General features: G+C 59.6%; 1 protein-coding gene across 2 annotated transcripts in view; it reads left to right on the forward strand.

The window, feature by feature from the left end:
* Window positions 1-12,794, forward strand: part of CORO7 (coronin 7) — a 57,856-nt gene extending 45,062 nt beyond the window's left edge. Inside the window, exons 10-28 of one of the 2 annotated variants that reach the window (XM_022594750.2) lie at window positions 4,219-4,273; window positions 4,767-4,824; window positions 4,901-5,046; window positions 5,134-5,226; window positions 5,381-5,512; window positions 6,340-6,466; window positions 6,843-7,018; window positions 7,497-7,605; window positions 7,710-7,796; window positions 7,877-8,019; window positions 8,093-8,197; window positions 8,275-8,360; window positions 9,153-9,294; window positions 9,392-9,481; window positions 10,405-10,521; window positions 10,789-10,924; window positions 11,321-11,412; window positions 11,937-12,023; window positions 12,146-12,794. In XM_022594750.2, coding sequence (XP_022450458.1) covers window positions 4,219-4,273; window positions 4,767-4,824; window positions 4,901-5,046; window positions 5,134-5,226; window positions 5,381-5,512; window positions 6,340-6,466; window positions 6,843-7,018; window positions 7,497-7,605; window positions 7,710-7,796; window positions 7,877-8,019; window positions 8,093-8,197; window positions 8,275-8,360; window positions 9,153-9,294; window positions 9,392-9,481; window positions 10,405-10,521; window positions 10,789-10,924; window positions 11,321-11,412; window positions 11,937-12,023; window positions 12,146-12,151 — 1,987 coding nt within the window. In that variant the 3' untranslated portion in view covers window positions 12,152-12,794. The other variant, XM_089896229.1, reaches the window with a different exon arrangement.
* The last annotated feature ends 1,627 nt before the right edge of the window (window positions 12,795-14,421 follow it).

Here is a 14,421-nt window from a genome sequence, read left to right on the forward strand (position 1 = left end):
GCTGGGGGGTGCTGGGCTGAAATGTGAGGTTGGGCCTCACTGTCAGTAGGTGGGGCCTGGGTGCTGCTGACAGTGGCCCTTAATGGGGCAGAAGGGGTGGGTGCCAGGGGCTGGGCTAGTCCAGAAAAATCCCCTGCCTTGGAGGATTCCAGGAAAACACTCAGCCCTCCTCCCCTTCTGCACTTGTGGTCAGAGTCATGCCTCAGAGCCTTTGGGGACCCAGCTCAGCTCCTAACTTACAGCCGGCTCCAGGACACCCGCCACCCCGTCCAGCCCAGCCCACGGTCAGGGCTTGGCTGGGCCAGCTCAAATCTCGGGGGGCCTGAAGGCTTATCCCAGCAGGCTGGGCCACACCAACTTGCAGGGGTGGGGGGGTTGCGTGGTGTTTGAAGGACTGGATCACCTCCAGAAGGCAGGATAGCCTCCGTGTCCAGTCTCTAACAGGGCTAAGCAGGGTCCAGGTGCAACGGTTACCTCCCAGACTTTTCTTCTCAGCTCCTCGCCTCCTCAGGACCTCTCCCCAACACGGCCCCCTTTCAGGATGGGCAGAGGTCTGCACCCCATGCTTTTGTTGTTATATGTGGCTGTGGAGTGTGCCTTGCACACCTCTAAACGTCCGTTCCTAGGCCAGTGCAGGCCCTCAGGTGTGCTTCATTTGGCTCCTGTGGGACTTTTTAAAAATTTGAAGCCATTGCCAACATTGAAAAATCCAGTAGTTTCACATTAAAATGGGACTTCCCAGCTTGCCTTGAGTGGGAACTCTCGGCCAAGGCTGAGCAGCAGCTGCCCCCTGTGACCAAGGCCCAGACTCACAGGTGGCCCCAGTCCCCACCAAGCCTAGTTGTCTCACACCAGGCTGCTGCACTCCTTCAGTTTCTTGAAGCATTTGAGTTTGCGGTCGTCTCAGACTGTCCCTATGCCTCTGCCCTTGGGCCCTGTGTCCCCTAAGGCCCTCAGGAGACCCCAGCCTGACTCTCCTCCAGGAACAGGACTTCCTGACAGGTCCTGAATCTTCTCGCCTCTGTGGCCATTTCTTGCTGATAATGAGATCCCACCTGCCTAAAGGATCCATCTCCTGCCCCAGTCCTAAGCCTGGACTCACACAGGCCATGCTCCCGTCCACCCGGAGGTTCAAGGACAGCTTCCAGGAGGCCCCCCTCCCCAGTTTGTCCATCCTGTCCTCATTTGGCTTCAAGGCACCACCTGCCTTAGAACCTGGTTCTAAGGGAGCAAGGGAGCGGGGGGCAGGGTTTGGTTCAAGGGGGTCCCCACTGCTCAGCCTGGGTGACAAGAACTGGGGACCTGTTCTGCTTTGGACCAGTGCCAATGCCAGGATGTTTAGGTGGTGGGTCTGAGTGGGAGAGATGGGCTGGCAGGGAGAACCAGAGGAGGGCTCTTGAAACTGCATTTCCTGGCAGGCTCACCGCGGTACTTCCTGTGTTATTTGCAGCAATGTTGGGAAAGCTGATGGGAGTATCAGGGGGTAACCCCTCCCCCACGTGATCCACTTGATACCACCATGGTTCTGCATCTTCTGGGACTTGGGCTCAGGGGTAGGTGGCAGGTCTGGGCTCTAGACCTTCTGTGGCTTTGAGTCTGGAGCAGACCCCTAGATCTGGGTCAAAGCCTTTCCCAGTGGCAGGCCCAGATGCCAGCCCTCCCCCATTGCCATGGCAGCAGGAGAGATGCCCATGCCAGCTTTCCCCCCCTCTGGCCATATGCCAGGCTGGGGCTTGGTTCTGCATTCCAGACCCAGACCTGGCTTGGCTCTCTTTACAAGGCCTGGGGTCAGGCCCGTGCCAGCTGTTGGCCAACTTTTGGGGCTGGGTGCCATGACCCCATTTCTTGGCCTGTGCTGTGGTGGGTAGTATGCTCCCGCCTGATGGAGCTTCTCAGGGAGCTCTGCCTGAGGCGAAGAAGACTGGCCTGACCTGTCAGAGAAGCCAGCCCTGCCCTCCTTGACTTCCTGCCCCTGCAGCCCTAGCACCTGAGTCATTTGGCCAGCCAGCTGGGGCTGATGGGGCAGGGGCACAGGGGTGCCAGGTCAAGCCTCTTAAAGAGGTTGGTTTAGAGCATAGGTGAGCCATTGATGCCAGGGTGGAAACCGCAGGCCGATTCCCCATTTCTTGCCAAGGCAGCAGCAGGGTGATGAGAGTCCCTGCCCAGCATACTTGCTCTCAGACTCTTGTTTTCCTTCCTCCTGCCTATCTCCACACGGTGACCTCTGCTCAGCACAAATCTCATTGTCTCCCTCTTCACTTAAGATGTGTCATTTGCTTCTCTATTGCTCATCCGATGGAGGGAGGCAGAACCCTCCTCCTGATGTACTAGGCCCTGCTCTGTGTGGCCTCTACCCACCCCATCCTGAGCCTCAGCCCCTCACCCTTACTGCCCAGACCACCAGCCATGTCATTCTACTCCCTGTTCCGCAAACAGGCCGTGCACCCGCCTGCCGCAGTGCCTTTGCATATGCTGCCCTTTCTGCCTGGAACTCTCTCCCCTTGACGTGGTTGATTTCTCTTAAACTTTGGGTCATAGAGAATGCCCACTCCCCTGTGGCCAGTCAGAGTCAGGCCCTTCTGCTCCCTGCTGTGTGTTCTCAGAGAACTTTTCCTTCACGCGTTTGTCTGTGGAATTCTGTCTGCCTCTCACCCAGGCCGTGAGCTTTTGAGGCCAGAGGTGGGGTCTGCTGCACTCACCTTTGGTCACACCTGCCAGCCCAGCTGAGGGCCAGGCGCAGACCAGCTCACCAAGGGAGTGAATGATTGTGGATAAACTAGTGGGTGAGTGAAAGTCCTGTTAGAACTGCTGAAGGGACTTAGGTGTGGCCCCGCTGGATCCAGCGTCAATGTGGGGGACACCTGAGGTCACATGACCACGTTGTCCCCCTGCCCCCCTCTCCCCCACAGCAGGCAGTGATCAGACCAGGTCAAGAGGGCAGTTCTGAGCCCAGCTCACCCTGCTGGGCCCAAGGTAATTAGAGGCTGTGTTACTCACAGGTGACCAGCCCAAGGCACTCCAGGAAGCTATGGAGCCATCCAGGACCCACCCAGCTTCCCAGTCCACTCTGTGGCTCCCTTCCAGCAGGGTGGGGAGGGGTGGTGGGCAGCTGGCCGGGCAGGGGAGGGGGTGGGCTGGACCGTTTGTTGCCTGGGTGAGGGATGGAGGCAGCTGCCACAGCTGGGCGACCGCTGACTGCTGGGACCACAGTGAGGAGGACGGGGTTCCATTTGAGGATGAGTGTCAGCGTTGAGGTGGGGGTCCAGGCCCATGGGTCCCCAGGGATGTGAGAGCAGGACCAGAAAACCAGGAGCAGGAAACAGAAACAGATGAAGACACCAGTCTGAGTTCTCCTGGGTGCCCCACATCCAGGAGACTCTGGGCCTGGAAAACAGCAGTCAGGGCTGGGGGCTGCAAAGGGGCCCTGCAGGGCCTGGGAGGGGAAGGGGAGTGGTAAATCTCTGGAGAACAACAGGCTGTTGGCCGAGACAGGCAACACAGAGCAGCAGGGGCTCTGGGGGCTTCCAGCCTCTGCCCCCGCACCAGGGCCCCACCTGGGGGACAGAAAACAGGGAGGCCAGGGAAGCACGGCAGGAAGGAGCCCCTGCTCCTGGCTCCTGGCTCAGGCTTGGGCACTGGGGCTCAGAGATGGTGCCTAGGGGAGTTCTGAGACTCTAGGACAGCATCAAGGCCCAGGAGCAGGAGTGACTGAGGAGAGGGCCCCTAAGCCTGGGTCCTGGAGCACCCAGGCCAACTGTGCCGGGTGGATGGAGGGGGTCCCCAGCTCCAGCACCCCTCTCACCTTCCCGGGCCTGGTGTTTAGGCTGTTGGAGGTGAGACCAGGGACAGAATGTATGTCGGGGGGCTTCTTGGAGCTGCTGAGCATGGGAAGAGATCATGGCTGAGGTGCAGAAAGAGGGGGCAGCTCCCCTGTGCCCAGGCCCAGCACAGTCCTGGGGTGAAGCAGTTGGGCAGACGGAGGACCTGGGAAAGAAAGGCTGAGACGTGAGGATGTGCTCAGCATGCCGGGAGCGCAGGGAGAGGAGGTAGAGGGTCCCTGGGGACCAGGCTGGATGCAACTGGAGGGGCTGCATCGCTCCTGGCCACTGTTGTGCTTGGCCTAAGCCCCGATCTAGAGTCACGATGCTCTCAGCCCTTCCCCTGCCCCTTGGCCACAATGACTGGCTGTATCCCTATGACAGGCCATCTCTCCCCCAGGTCTCTGATGCCCCTGCTGGATCCAGACTCCAGGCTCCTGGTCCTGGCGGGAAAGGTGAGGAGAAGCTCAAGCCCCCACCCATGTCGGCTGGTGCCCTCACTCGCCAGACCTGGCCCCAACGTTTGACCTGGCCAGCCACCTGGGAGAGTGGGGAGTGCAGGATGCTATTCACCCCGGAAAGGAGGAGCTAGAACAGTGCTGCCCAGACTCCACCCCTGCCAGGGGCTCCAGGCACATGGGGCTCCAAGTCTCCATTCCATGCAGTCGGGGTCACTCCCTAGAACGTCAGCTTCGTGAATCCAAGGCTGAGAATAGAGCAGAGTCAGCACACAGCAGGCGCTTTGTCCTGAATGTATACCCCTGGTGCTCATTCGTGCTCCATGATGATGAACAGGCGAGGCAGAGTCTACCAAGGGCTCAGCTCAGCGCCCAGCGCACATCAGCGCCCTGTAGACGTTGGCCGTGGCTCTGTGACTCCGTCTTTGGGGAGGGATGGGGTGGCTGGAGCTAGAGTCAGCGAGCAGCGCTCGGGTGGGGATCGTTTCAGGGCGAGAGTCAGCTGTACTGCTATGAGGTGGCCCCCGAGCAGCCGGCACTGAGCCCAGGTAAGCCCTGCTCCCCGCCCTGTGCCCCCTCCCCTCCCCGACCCACTCTGACTGTCCTCCACGGTGTCCCTGATAGTGACCCAGTGCCTCCTGGAGAGCGTGCTGCAGGGGGTGGCCCTCGTGCCCCGGCGAGCACTGGCCGTCATGGGCTGCGAGGTGCTTCGCGTCCTGCAGCTGAGCGACACAGCTATCGTGCCCATCAGCTACCACGTGCCCCGCAAGGTGAGGGGGTCCTGCGTGAGGGACTGGGAGGGCCTGGGGGAGCCTGGGGGACTTGAGCTCACTGCCTGTGTGCTTGTGTGCCACCAGGCTGTGGAGTTCCACGAGGACCTGTTCCCGGACACTGCAGGCTGTGTGCCTGCCTCCGACCCCCATGCCTGGTGGGCTGGTAGCAACCAGCAGGTAAGGCCAAGGCCTGGCTGACTGCTTCTGGCCTGCAGCACCGGCAGCAGCCGCGTCCATGGCACGTGGTCCACCTGTGCACTAACTCAGCTGCCTGGTGTCCCCTATCCCCACCCCAAGCCCTCCTGCCTCACCTGCCGGCCTCTACCCACAGGTGCAAAGGGTCAGCCTCCACCCAGCCTGCCGACCCCACCCCAGCTTCACTTCCCATCTGGTACCCCCTGCAGAGCCCACCCCGGAAGAGGCCCAGCCTGCAGAGACACCTGTGGGTGATGCGGACCCCAGCGTGAGTATCAGCGTAGCCCACCTGGCTTCCCCGTTGCAATGCTGCAGCAGGGGCCCCAGGTCAGGGCAGGAGTGTGTGACCTGCCCGATGGTCTCAGAAACGCAAGAAGCATAAATGAAGAACCTCCGTGTTCTCAAAATTGAGCAAATGCCTAGAAAGTGAGACTTCCATATAAAATCTGGATTTCTAGTTTCTCTTGAAAGATCTTTTTTTTTTTTTAAATTTATTATTTATTTATTTATTTATTTTTTGGCTGCGTTGAGTCTTCCATTGCTGTGCGCAGGCTTTCTCTAGTTGCGGCTAGCGGGGGCTACTCTTCGTTGTGGTACAAGGGCTTCTCATTGCGCTGGCTTCTCTTGCCGCGGAGCACGGGCTCTAGGGTGCATGGGCTTCAGCAGTGTGGCACACGGGTTTCAGTAGTTGTGGCTCATAGGCTCTAGAGCGCAGGCTCAGTAGTTGTGGTACACAGGATTAGTTGCTCCGTGGCATGTGGGATCTTCCCAGACCAGGGGCTCGAACCCGTGTCCCCTGCATTGGCAGGCGGATTCTTAACCACTGTGCCACCAGGGAAGCCCCTCTTGAAAGATCTTGACCATTCTGGGCCCACCTTCCCAGGAGCAGCAGCTGCTACCTGCTGTCCCACGTGCTAAAGCTCAGCTCACCCCGTGTTACCTCCTGCCCGTCAGCGATTGCGTCCCCACCCCACATCCCTCGGTGGGGCTTCCTGCCTACCCCAGTGTCCCAAAGTGATGACCCCGGCATCCCCTCTCTCTTTGGCTGACCACCCGCCTGACGGGGCTGCTGGCTGACCAGAGCTTTTCTCCCAGGAGGGCTTCTCCTCCCCTCCCAGCTGGCTGACCTCACCCTCCACGCCCTCCAGCCTGGGGCCCTCGCTCTCCAGCACCAGCGGCATCAGCACCAGCCCCAGCCAGAGGTCCCTGCAAAGCCTGCTGGGTAAGTGCCTCAGCGTGGGGCTAACCCCCTACCACGGGAGCTCTGTCCACCCCCACCCCAGCCACCCTCCTCTGCACCCCAGTCCTGCCTCCCCCCACAGTCCCGCCTCCCCTCCTGGAAGAGTCACTTCTTCGCGGGATGAAGAGAGTCTCACCTGTAAGAGGGTGGCCTAAACGTTCCGAGATCCCTCGAGTCTCGTTCTGGGCGAGTTGTGTTGGCTGGACTGGCAGAGATCTGGGCACACAACCTGCACGGTCCTTTGCTGAGGGGAGCAGGCAGCCCGGACTCAGGACTGGCCCGGGTCCTCCTGCAGGACAGCACGGGGCAGGCAGGGCACCCTCACCTCATGTGGCTCCGTGTCCCTGCTGCCCGCCAGGCCCCAGTTCCAAGTTCCGGCATGCTCAGGGCACCGTCCGGCACCGAGACAGCCACATCACCAACCTCAAGGGGCTCAACCTCACCACGCCTGGCGAGAGCGACGGCTTCTGTGCCAACCGGCAGCGTGTGGCCATGCCCCTGCTCAGCAGTGGTGGGCAGGTGGCCGTGCTCGAGGTGAGGGGCCCCACCCTGCCGCGCTGTCCCCGTGTCCCTACAGGACGCTGAGGGCGTCAGGTGCCCACACCAGCTCACATTCTCTAAGCACAAACCAAGTGCCCAGCATCCCATGCGGTGTGTGTGGGGGTGCTACTCTTATCCCCATTTTACAGATGAAAGCAGTGAGGCACAGAGAGGCTTAGTGACCTGCCGGGTCACACGCTGTGTAAGTGGTGGAGCTGAGAATTGAACCCAGGCCACCTGAACCCCAAGCCTGAGCTCTTTCCACCACTCCATGCTGCCTCCCTCACTTTCCGGGGCTTGGCACTTGGGGCTCAGAGCGCAAGGTGGCTGAGGCAGAGAGCTTGGGCCACCTGGTGGTGCATCGTCAGCTGCAGAGGGTGTGGGCCCAGGCATGCCGCTTGCCCTGCAGCCCTGGGGACCGGACTCTCCTGCACGTTACTGATGGGCCTTGGGGTGGGGGCACCTCCCACAGCTGCGGAAGCCCGGCCGTCTGCCCGACACAGCACTGCCCACGCTGCAGAATGGGGCAGCCGTGACCGATCTGGCCTGGGACCCCTTTGATCCCCACCACCTCGCTGTGGGTAAGGAGGCTGGGCACTGGGCTTGAGGGAGGGTCCCAGGGTCCTCAATGGGAACAGAGAAGGGGGGCCTTGGATCAGCAGTGATGAGCCTGTGCTCTCTGCAGCTGGGGAGGATGCCAGGATCCGACTGTGGCGGGTACCCCCAGAGGGCCTTGAGGAGGTGCTCACCATGCCTGAGGCCGTGCTCACAGGTCAGGGGGGCCTGGGTGGGGGCTGGGGGGTGGGCGGTGGCCCCTGAGGGGCTCAGTGTCACCCCATGCCTCGCCTCCAGGCCACACGGAGAAGATCTATTCTCTGCGCTTCCACCCGCTGGCAGCTGACGTGCTGGCCTCCTCTTCCTACGACCTTACCATTCGGATCTGGGACCTTAAGGCTGGAGCAGAGCGGCTGAGGCTGCAGGGCCACCGGGATCAGGTAGGACAGCTTTGGGGGCAGGCGCCCAGCCACAGGGCAAGAGGCTGCTTCTCACATGCCCACCTGCCCCCAGATCTTTGGCCTGGCCTGGAGTCCTGATGGGCGGCAGCTGGCCACTGTCTGCAAGGATGGGCACTTGCGGATCTACGAGCCCCGGGGTAGCCCTGAGCCCCTGCAGGTGAGCAGGAGGGGCTGGGGGCGGCCCTCAGACCTGGCGGGGGTCCCAGCTGGGCCTCATGTACTGTATCCCAACAGGAAGGCCCAGGGCCTGAGGGGGCCCGTGGAGCCCGCATTGTCTGGGTGTGTGATGGTCACTGTCTCCTGGTGTCTGGCTTTGACAGGTGAGAACTCCGGGACCACTATTCCCATCCCCAGACTTCAGCAGCCACCTGTGCCTCCTCCCCCAGATACACATACACCTGTCAGGCATGCAGAAGCTGTCCCCAACTCTCATTTATTGGACAGGTGGATGGATGGATGGATATGTGGATGGATAGATAGATGGGTGCATGGGTGGATTGATGGGAGGGAAGGAGATGGGGAGGAATGAATCAACTAGGGGCCCAGAGGGATGAAAGCCATCCCTGCTGCAGAGCCCATATCTGGTGGGGATCAGAGGAAGCACACAAAACACAGAACCAAGCCTCCTGGAGAGGTCCAAGGGATGGGCATTTGGTGCTCTGAAGGAAGGATCAGGGAGGGCCTCCTAAGAGAAGTATCATCTGAACTGGATCACAAAGGGGCTGGTAAACACAGACCCGGAGGAGAGGGCATTCACCTCTGGGTGGAGTGGCCCAGAAGGTGACCATCCTGGCTGGAGCAAAGGGCCTGGAACAGAATGTGGGGAGAAAAGTCCAGACTTAATAGCCACGGTGGCCATGGGACAGGAGTGTGCTAAGGAGGGGCAGAGGGGACAGAGGTCCGGGAGGAGGCAGGGCGGCAGGTTAGAAAGCTATTGTATTAGGCCAGGCCAGTGGTTCTGAGGCTGGGTTAGGAAGGAGGATGGGCAGAGGCCTCTCCTCCCACCCTGAGGCCCTCAGGCCTCCAGCCCTGCAAGATTGGGGGCCTTGCTGGAGTCCTTGCCATGCCCCAGGCCCCTCCAGCTCTGAGGACCTGCTTCTGCCCCCCTGCAGCCGAAGTGAGCGCCAGCTACTCCTGTACTCGGCTGAGGCCCTGGCCAGTGGCCCCTTGGCAGTGCTGGGGCTGGATGTGGCTCCCTCGACCCTGCTGCCCAGCTATGACCCAGATACCCGCCTGGTGCTGCTCACGGGCAAGGTGGGCTGGGGTGCACAGGCGGGGGCTTTGGGCAGGTGAGAGGAGGTGGGGGGAAAGGCAGCTAATGCTGGCCACCTCACTGTTGCCATCCCCCCAGGGCGACACCCGCGTGTTCCTGTATGAGCTGCTCCCCGAGGCCCCCTTCTTCCTGGAGTGCAACAGCTTCACATCACCTGACCCCCACAAGGTGAGCCCTCGCACACGCACACGCTCCCTGGTCCTCCTTCCGTAGGTGGGACCATGGGCTACCCGCCCTCTCGTGGTCATGTGCAGGACTGCAGGGGCCTGTGGGGCCCTTGAGTCACTGGGCCGGGTGGGGTGTGCCCAGCAGCCTCCGGAACTGTTTTTTGTTGTTGTTTTTTTAAAATTTATTTATTTTTGGCTGTGTTGGGTCTTCGTTTCTGTGCGTGGGCTTTCTCTAGTTGCGGTGAGCGGGGGCCACTCTTCATCGCGGTGCGCGGGCCTCTCACTGTCGCGGCCTTTCTTGTTGCGGAACACAAGCTCCAGATGCGCAAGCTCAGTAGTTGTGGCACACAGGCCTAGTTGCTCCGTGGCATGTGGGATCTTCCCAGACCAGGGCTCGAATCCGTGTCCCCTGCATTGGCAGGCAGATTCTCAACCACTGCGCCACCAGGGAAGCCCGGGAACTGATTTTTAAACTCAACCATTTGTTAAAAATTAAACTACGTAAGTTTAAGTTTTATGAACCCACAAATAAGTTACAGTAAAGACCAAGGCAATAGATACTTAATTTATCACTTTCTAGTTATTTTACTTGACTTCACTATTATTTGTACTGTTGAGGTTATTTACATCTGTGGGCCCTGTCTGGCAGAAATATTGTATCATGGGCTGCTACTGCACATCTCTTCCCAAATCTGCATTCACCCAGTTATGTTAGTAGTGTGAAATTGACATGGTGGGAGTTTTCACACCATGGAAATAGGCAAACGCTACAAACCCGGCATTTCCCCTCCAGAGAGCTAGTTGTTAAATATCACACCACTCTCCAGGGATAGGCCTTGGTCCTGATGGTCCTAAGTGAGGGGGCCCAGGTGCTCAGTGTGAGCTCTGGACTCCAGCCCCAGCTCGACTCCCTTGCCGCCCCAGGGCTTCATTCTCCTGCCCAAGACGGAGTGTGACGTGCAGGAGGTGGAGTTTGCCCGATGCCTGCGACTTCGCCAGACCTCCCTGGAGCCTGTCACCTTCCGGCTGCCCCGAGTCAGGGTGAGGTTGGGGGCCCAGCATGCCAACGCCCAGCACCCCCTGCCTAGCCCCTGTCAGAGGCTTTGGGGCCTGACTGGTCTTGTCACCAAACTGCCCCACTCACTGCTCTTTGGGGCACCTGTTTCCCTTACTCTGCTGATGTTCTGAAACTTGCAGAAACCTCAGATTGGGGTCCTGGGTCTTGCCATGCCCCCCTCCCAATGGATGCCTGTGTGCCCTAGGCCTCTGGTCAGTACCTCAGGGCAGCCCCTTACTCCCTCCCTGCAGAAAGAATTCTTCCAGGATGACGTGTTCCCAGACACCACCGTGAGCTGGGAGCCGGTGCTCAGCGCTGAGGCCTGGCTGGGAGGCGCTAACGGGCAGCCCCGGCTTCTTAGCCTGCAGCCCCCTGACATGACCCCAGGTAGGATGAGGGACTGGGCTGGGGGGGCAGGTAGGAAGCAGGGGAGTGGGTGGGGGTTGGAGAAAGGGGCAGAAGGCCCAAGTCTGAACCTCCATCCCTGCTGGCAATCAGAAACCTCTAGTGCTCCCAGGGATGGGGTGGTTGCTCTTCGGACTTGGTCTCTGAGCCCCTGGAGGGCAGGGCCCAGGGTCTGTGTTTCCATCACAAGCCCTCCACCCCCAACACACGTGCGCACGTGCACACAGCCTGGTGCCGAGGGCAGGCCTTGTGAACCGAAGCGCCACCTCTGGACTCTCTGCCATGGAATCCCCCAGGGGCTGGTACCAAGCGGTTAGGCCAGGAGGCCCCACCAAAGGGGCTCTCTGCTGCCTGATGCTTGTTGCTGTCCCACCCCAGTGAGCCAGGCCCCCCGTGAAGGCCCAGCCCGGCGGGCCCTATCCTCAGCACTCTACCTGGAAGAGAAGTCGGACCAGCAGAAGAAGGAAGAGGTAGGCATGGAAGAGGGCTGGCCGCTGGGGTCACAGGGCCCTGGCTGCTCCTGGTGACTGCCCTTCAGTTCTCTAGTCCAACCCAGATTGGGCGAGGAGCGAGTGTCACCCACTTGTCAGTTGGACAGGGAAGACCTTCCAAAGCCCTGAAGCTGACTGCTGCCGCCCCCAGGGCACAGGGCTCAGGAAGCCAGGGAAGGGTGGAAAGAGGCCCCACCCTAGCCTGGCCCAACCCAACCAGACCCAAGTGCACTGGGGACCCTGGTGCATATTTGAGCGTCTGAGGCAATATGTGGAGACAGCTGCTCTGTGACTCTTATGTTCCATGTTAGAGTCTGTCTGTCTCTGGCTCCCCCGTCTCTGTCAAGGTATCTTTTTCAATGAAAACCATCAGCTTTGTCAGGGCTCTAATGAAAATGATTCTCCCACAACTTTGAACCTTGGGGTTCCAGCCTTGGGATCTGACATTCTTGGGGTCAAAAGCCCTGTTCCCTTCCCACCTCTTCTCCCGTCCCCTCTCCCAGCTGCTGAGTGCCATGGTGGCAAAGCTGGGGAACCGGGTGGACCCGCTCCCACAGGACTCCTTCGAAGGTGTGGACGAGGATGAGTGGGTGAGTGGACGAGTGGGCCCTGCTGCCTGTCCCATCTCTCCCCGACTCACGCCTGCCGCATGCACCACCCCCCTCCCCCAGGCCCTCTCAACTCCCTCCCACTTCTTGGTTTATCTCCCCAGGACTAGCCTGCCCACCAGCCACCTCTAGCCTCACCTGCCACTGCTGCCTCCTTGAACCACCTGGTGCCCTTTCACACCTCACGTCTCACCCTCAAACTGGAAGCCACCTCTTGGCCGGGACACACCTCACCCCAGAAGGCCTGGCTTCCTTTGGGTCTTGGGCATTTCCGTAGCCTCTGGGCCCTGCTGCAACCCCCATGGATTGTCTGCATCTCTGCATTTTCTGGGACCAGCTGCTTCTCCTCAGCTACCTGCTAGCATGTGGAGCCAGGGGCATGGGGGTGGGGTGGGCGTGAGGGCTCAGTGGCATGTCCCTGGGCAGCCGTTGGGCTCCCTGTCCCCTCTACTCTGACCTGGGCTGGTCCCAGCTTGGGCTGGCTTCGCCCAGCACCTTCAGTTATCACATGCCGTCCTATCTTGCCTGCTGCTCCAGTTCTGGTCAAGGGCCTAGGGGGCTGGCCCTCCACCAGGCCGTTTGGAGCAGCACCAGCCTCAGGGGCCTGGGACCAGTAGCCCTGCTCCCCAAACTTGAAGCCAGGAGGAATGGGCATCACAGAGCTGATAGCCCAATGAAGGGGGTGTGAGCCCCGCAGGGACTAGCCTGCACGTACCCTGGATGTTTTTAGCAATTAAACTTTTCTAAGCTGGCCACCTCTCGTGCCGCTGTGGTCTCTGGCTGGCTAGAAGGGGAAGGGGACAGGAGTATGGGTGAGGTCGGTTTGGTCCTGGGCTCCCGCTTGTCCCAGGCCTCACTCTGCTCCTGCTGGGAATTCATTCATTCATCCAACACGCTAGTATCCAGCAGGGCTCTGGATGGCAGCTCCTGTAATGAACGGGAGAGACATGGCTTCTCAAGGCACTTAGTATAGTCTTAGTAGGCCAGGGTGAGCTGGACCATGTGCAAGTTCGCAAATAGACAGTGCAAGGAAGGCTGTGAAGTAGATAAACTACGTGAAAGGGAGCCACGGGGATGCAGGAGGAGACTGTAGTCAGGGTCTGAGAAGCGATGTTTAAGCTGAGAGCTAAGACCTGAAGGCCATAAAGGCATGGAGAGAGCCCTGGGAAGAACGTTTCAGACAAAAGGAAGGGCAGCCAGGGTGCTGAGAGAATAAAGAATTTGGAGAGTTGGAGGAAAGGAAAGAAGGGTAGTGGTCCAGAACATAGTAGGAGGCAGCCCGACTCTCATTCACTCAACAAACGTTTGTTGAGTGCCTTCCATGTGCCAGTCACTCTTCCAGGTGCTGATGCCCAAGAGTGGAGAAAAGAGATCAATGTCCTGCCCTCCAGGAATCCACATTCTAGTGGGAGGGAACAGATAATAAACATAAAGATGAATGAATGGTATAATTTGATAGAATGTGGTAAGAGCTTCAGAAAAAAATAGGAGGGATCAAGAATGGGGCTCCCCTGGTGGCGCAGTGGTTGAGAGCCCACCTGCCGATGCAGGGGACACGGGTTCATGCCCCGGTCTGGGAAGATCCCACATGCCGTGGAGCGGCTGGGCCCATGAGCCTTGGCTGCTGAGCCTGCGCGTCCGGAGCCTGTGCTCCACAACGGGAGATGCCACAACAGTGAGAGGCCAGCGTACCGCAAAAAAAAAAAAAAAAAAAGAATGGAGGTTTATGGGTCTTCCCTGGTGATCCAGTGGTTAAGACTCCAGGCTTCCACTGCAGGGGGCACTGGTTTGACCCCTGGTGGGGAAAATAAGATCCTGCATGTCACATGGCATGGACAAAAAAAAAAAAAAAAAATGGAGGTTTAAACCAAATACAAGGGTCCCTGGTGGCGCAGTGGTTAAGAATCCACCTGCCGGGCTTCCCTAGTGGCGCAGTGGTTGAGAGTCCGCCTGCCGATGCAGGGGACACAGGTTCGTGCCCTGGTTCGGGAAGATCCCACATGCCGCAGAGCGGCTGGGCCCATGAGCCATGGCCGCTGGGCCTGCGCGTTCGGAGCCTGTGCTCCGCAGCGGGAGAGGCCGCAGCAGTGAGAGGCCCGCATACTGCAAAAAATCAAATCAAATCAAATCAAAGAATCCGCCTGCCAATGCAGGGAACATGGATTCGAGCCCCGGTCTGGGAAGATCTCACATGTGTGGAGCAACAAAGCTCATGCGCCACAACTGCTGAGCCTGGGCTCCGGAGCCCATGCTCTGCAACAAGAGAAGCCACCGCAGTGAGAAGCCTGTGCACCGCAACGAAGAATAGCCCCTGCTCACCGCAACTAGAGAAAGCCCGCGCCCAGCAACGAAGACCCAACGCAGCCAAAAAAAAAAAAAA

Source organism: Delphinapterus leucas, chromosome 15, assembly GCF_059928025.1.
Source record: "Delphinapterus leucas isolate spDelLeu-1000000601 "Yukka" chromosome 15, BTC_Dleu_Yukka2, whole genome shotgun sequence".
Lineage (NCBI taxonomy): Eukaryota > Metazoa > Chordata > Mammalia > Artiodactyla > Monodontidae > Delphinapterus > Delphinapterus leucas.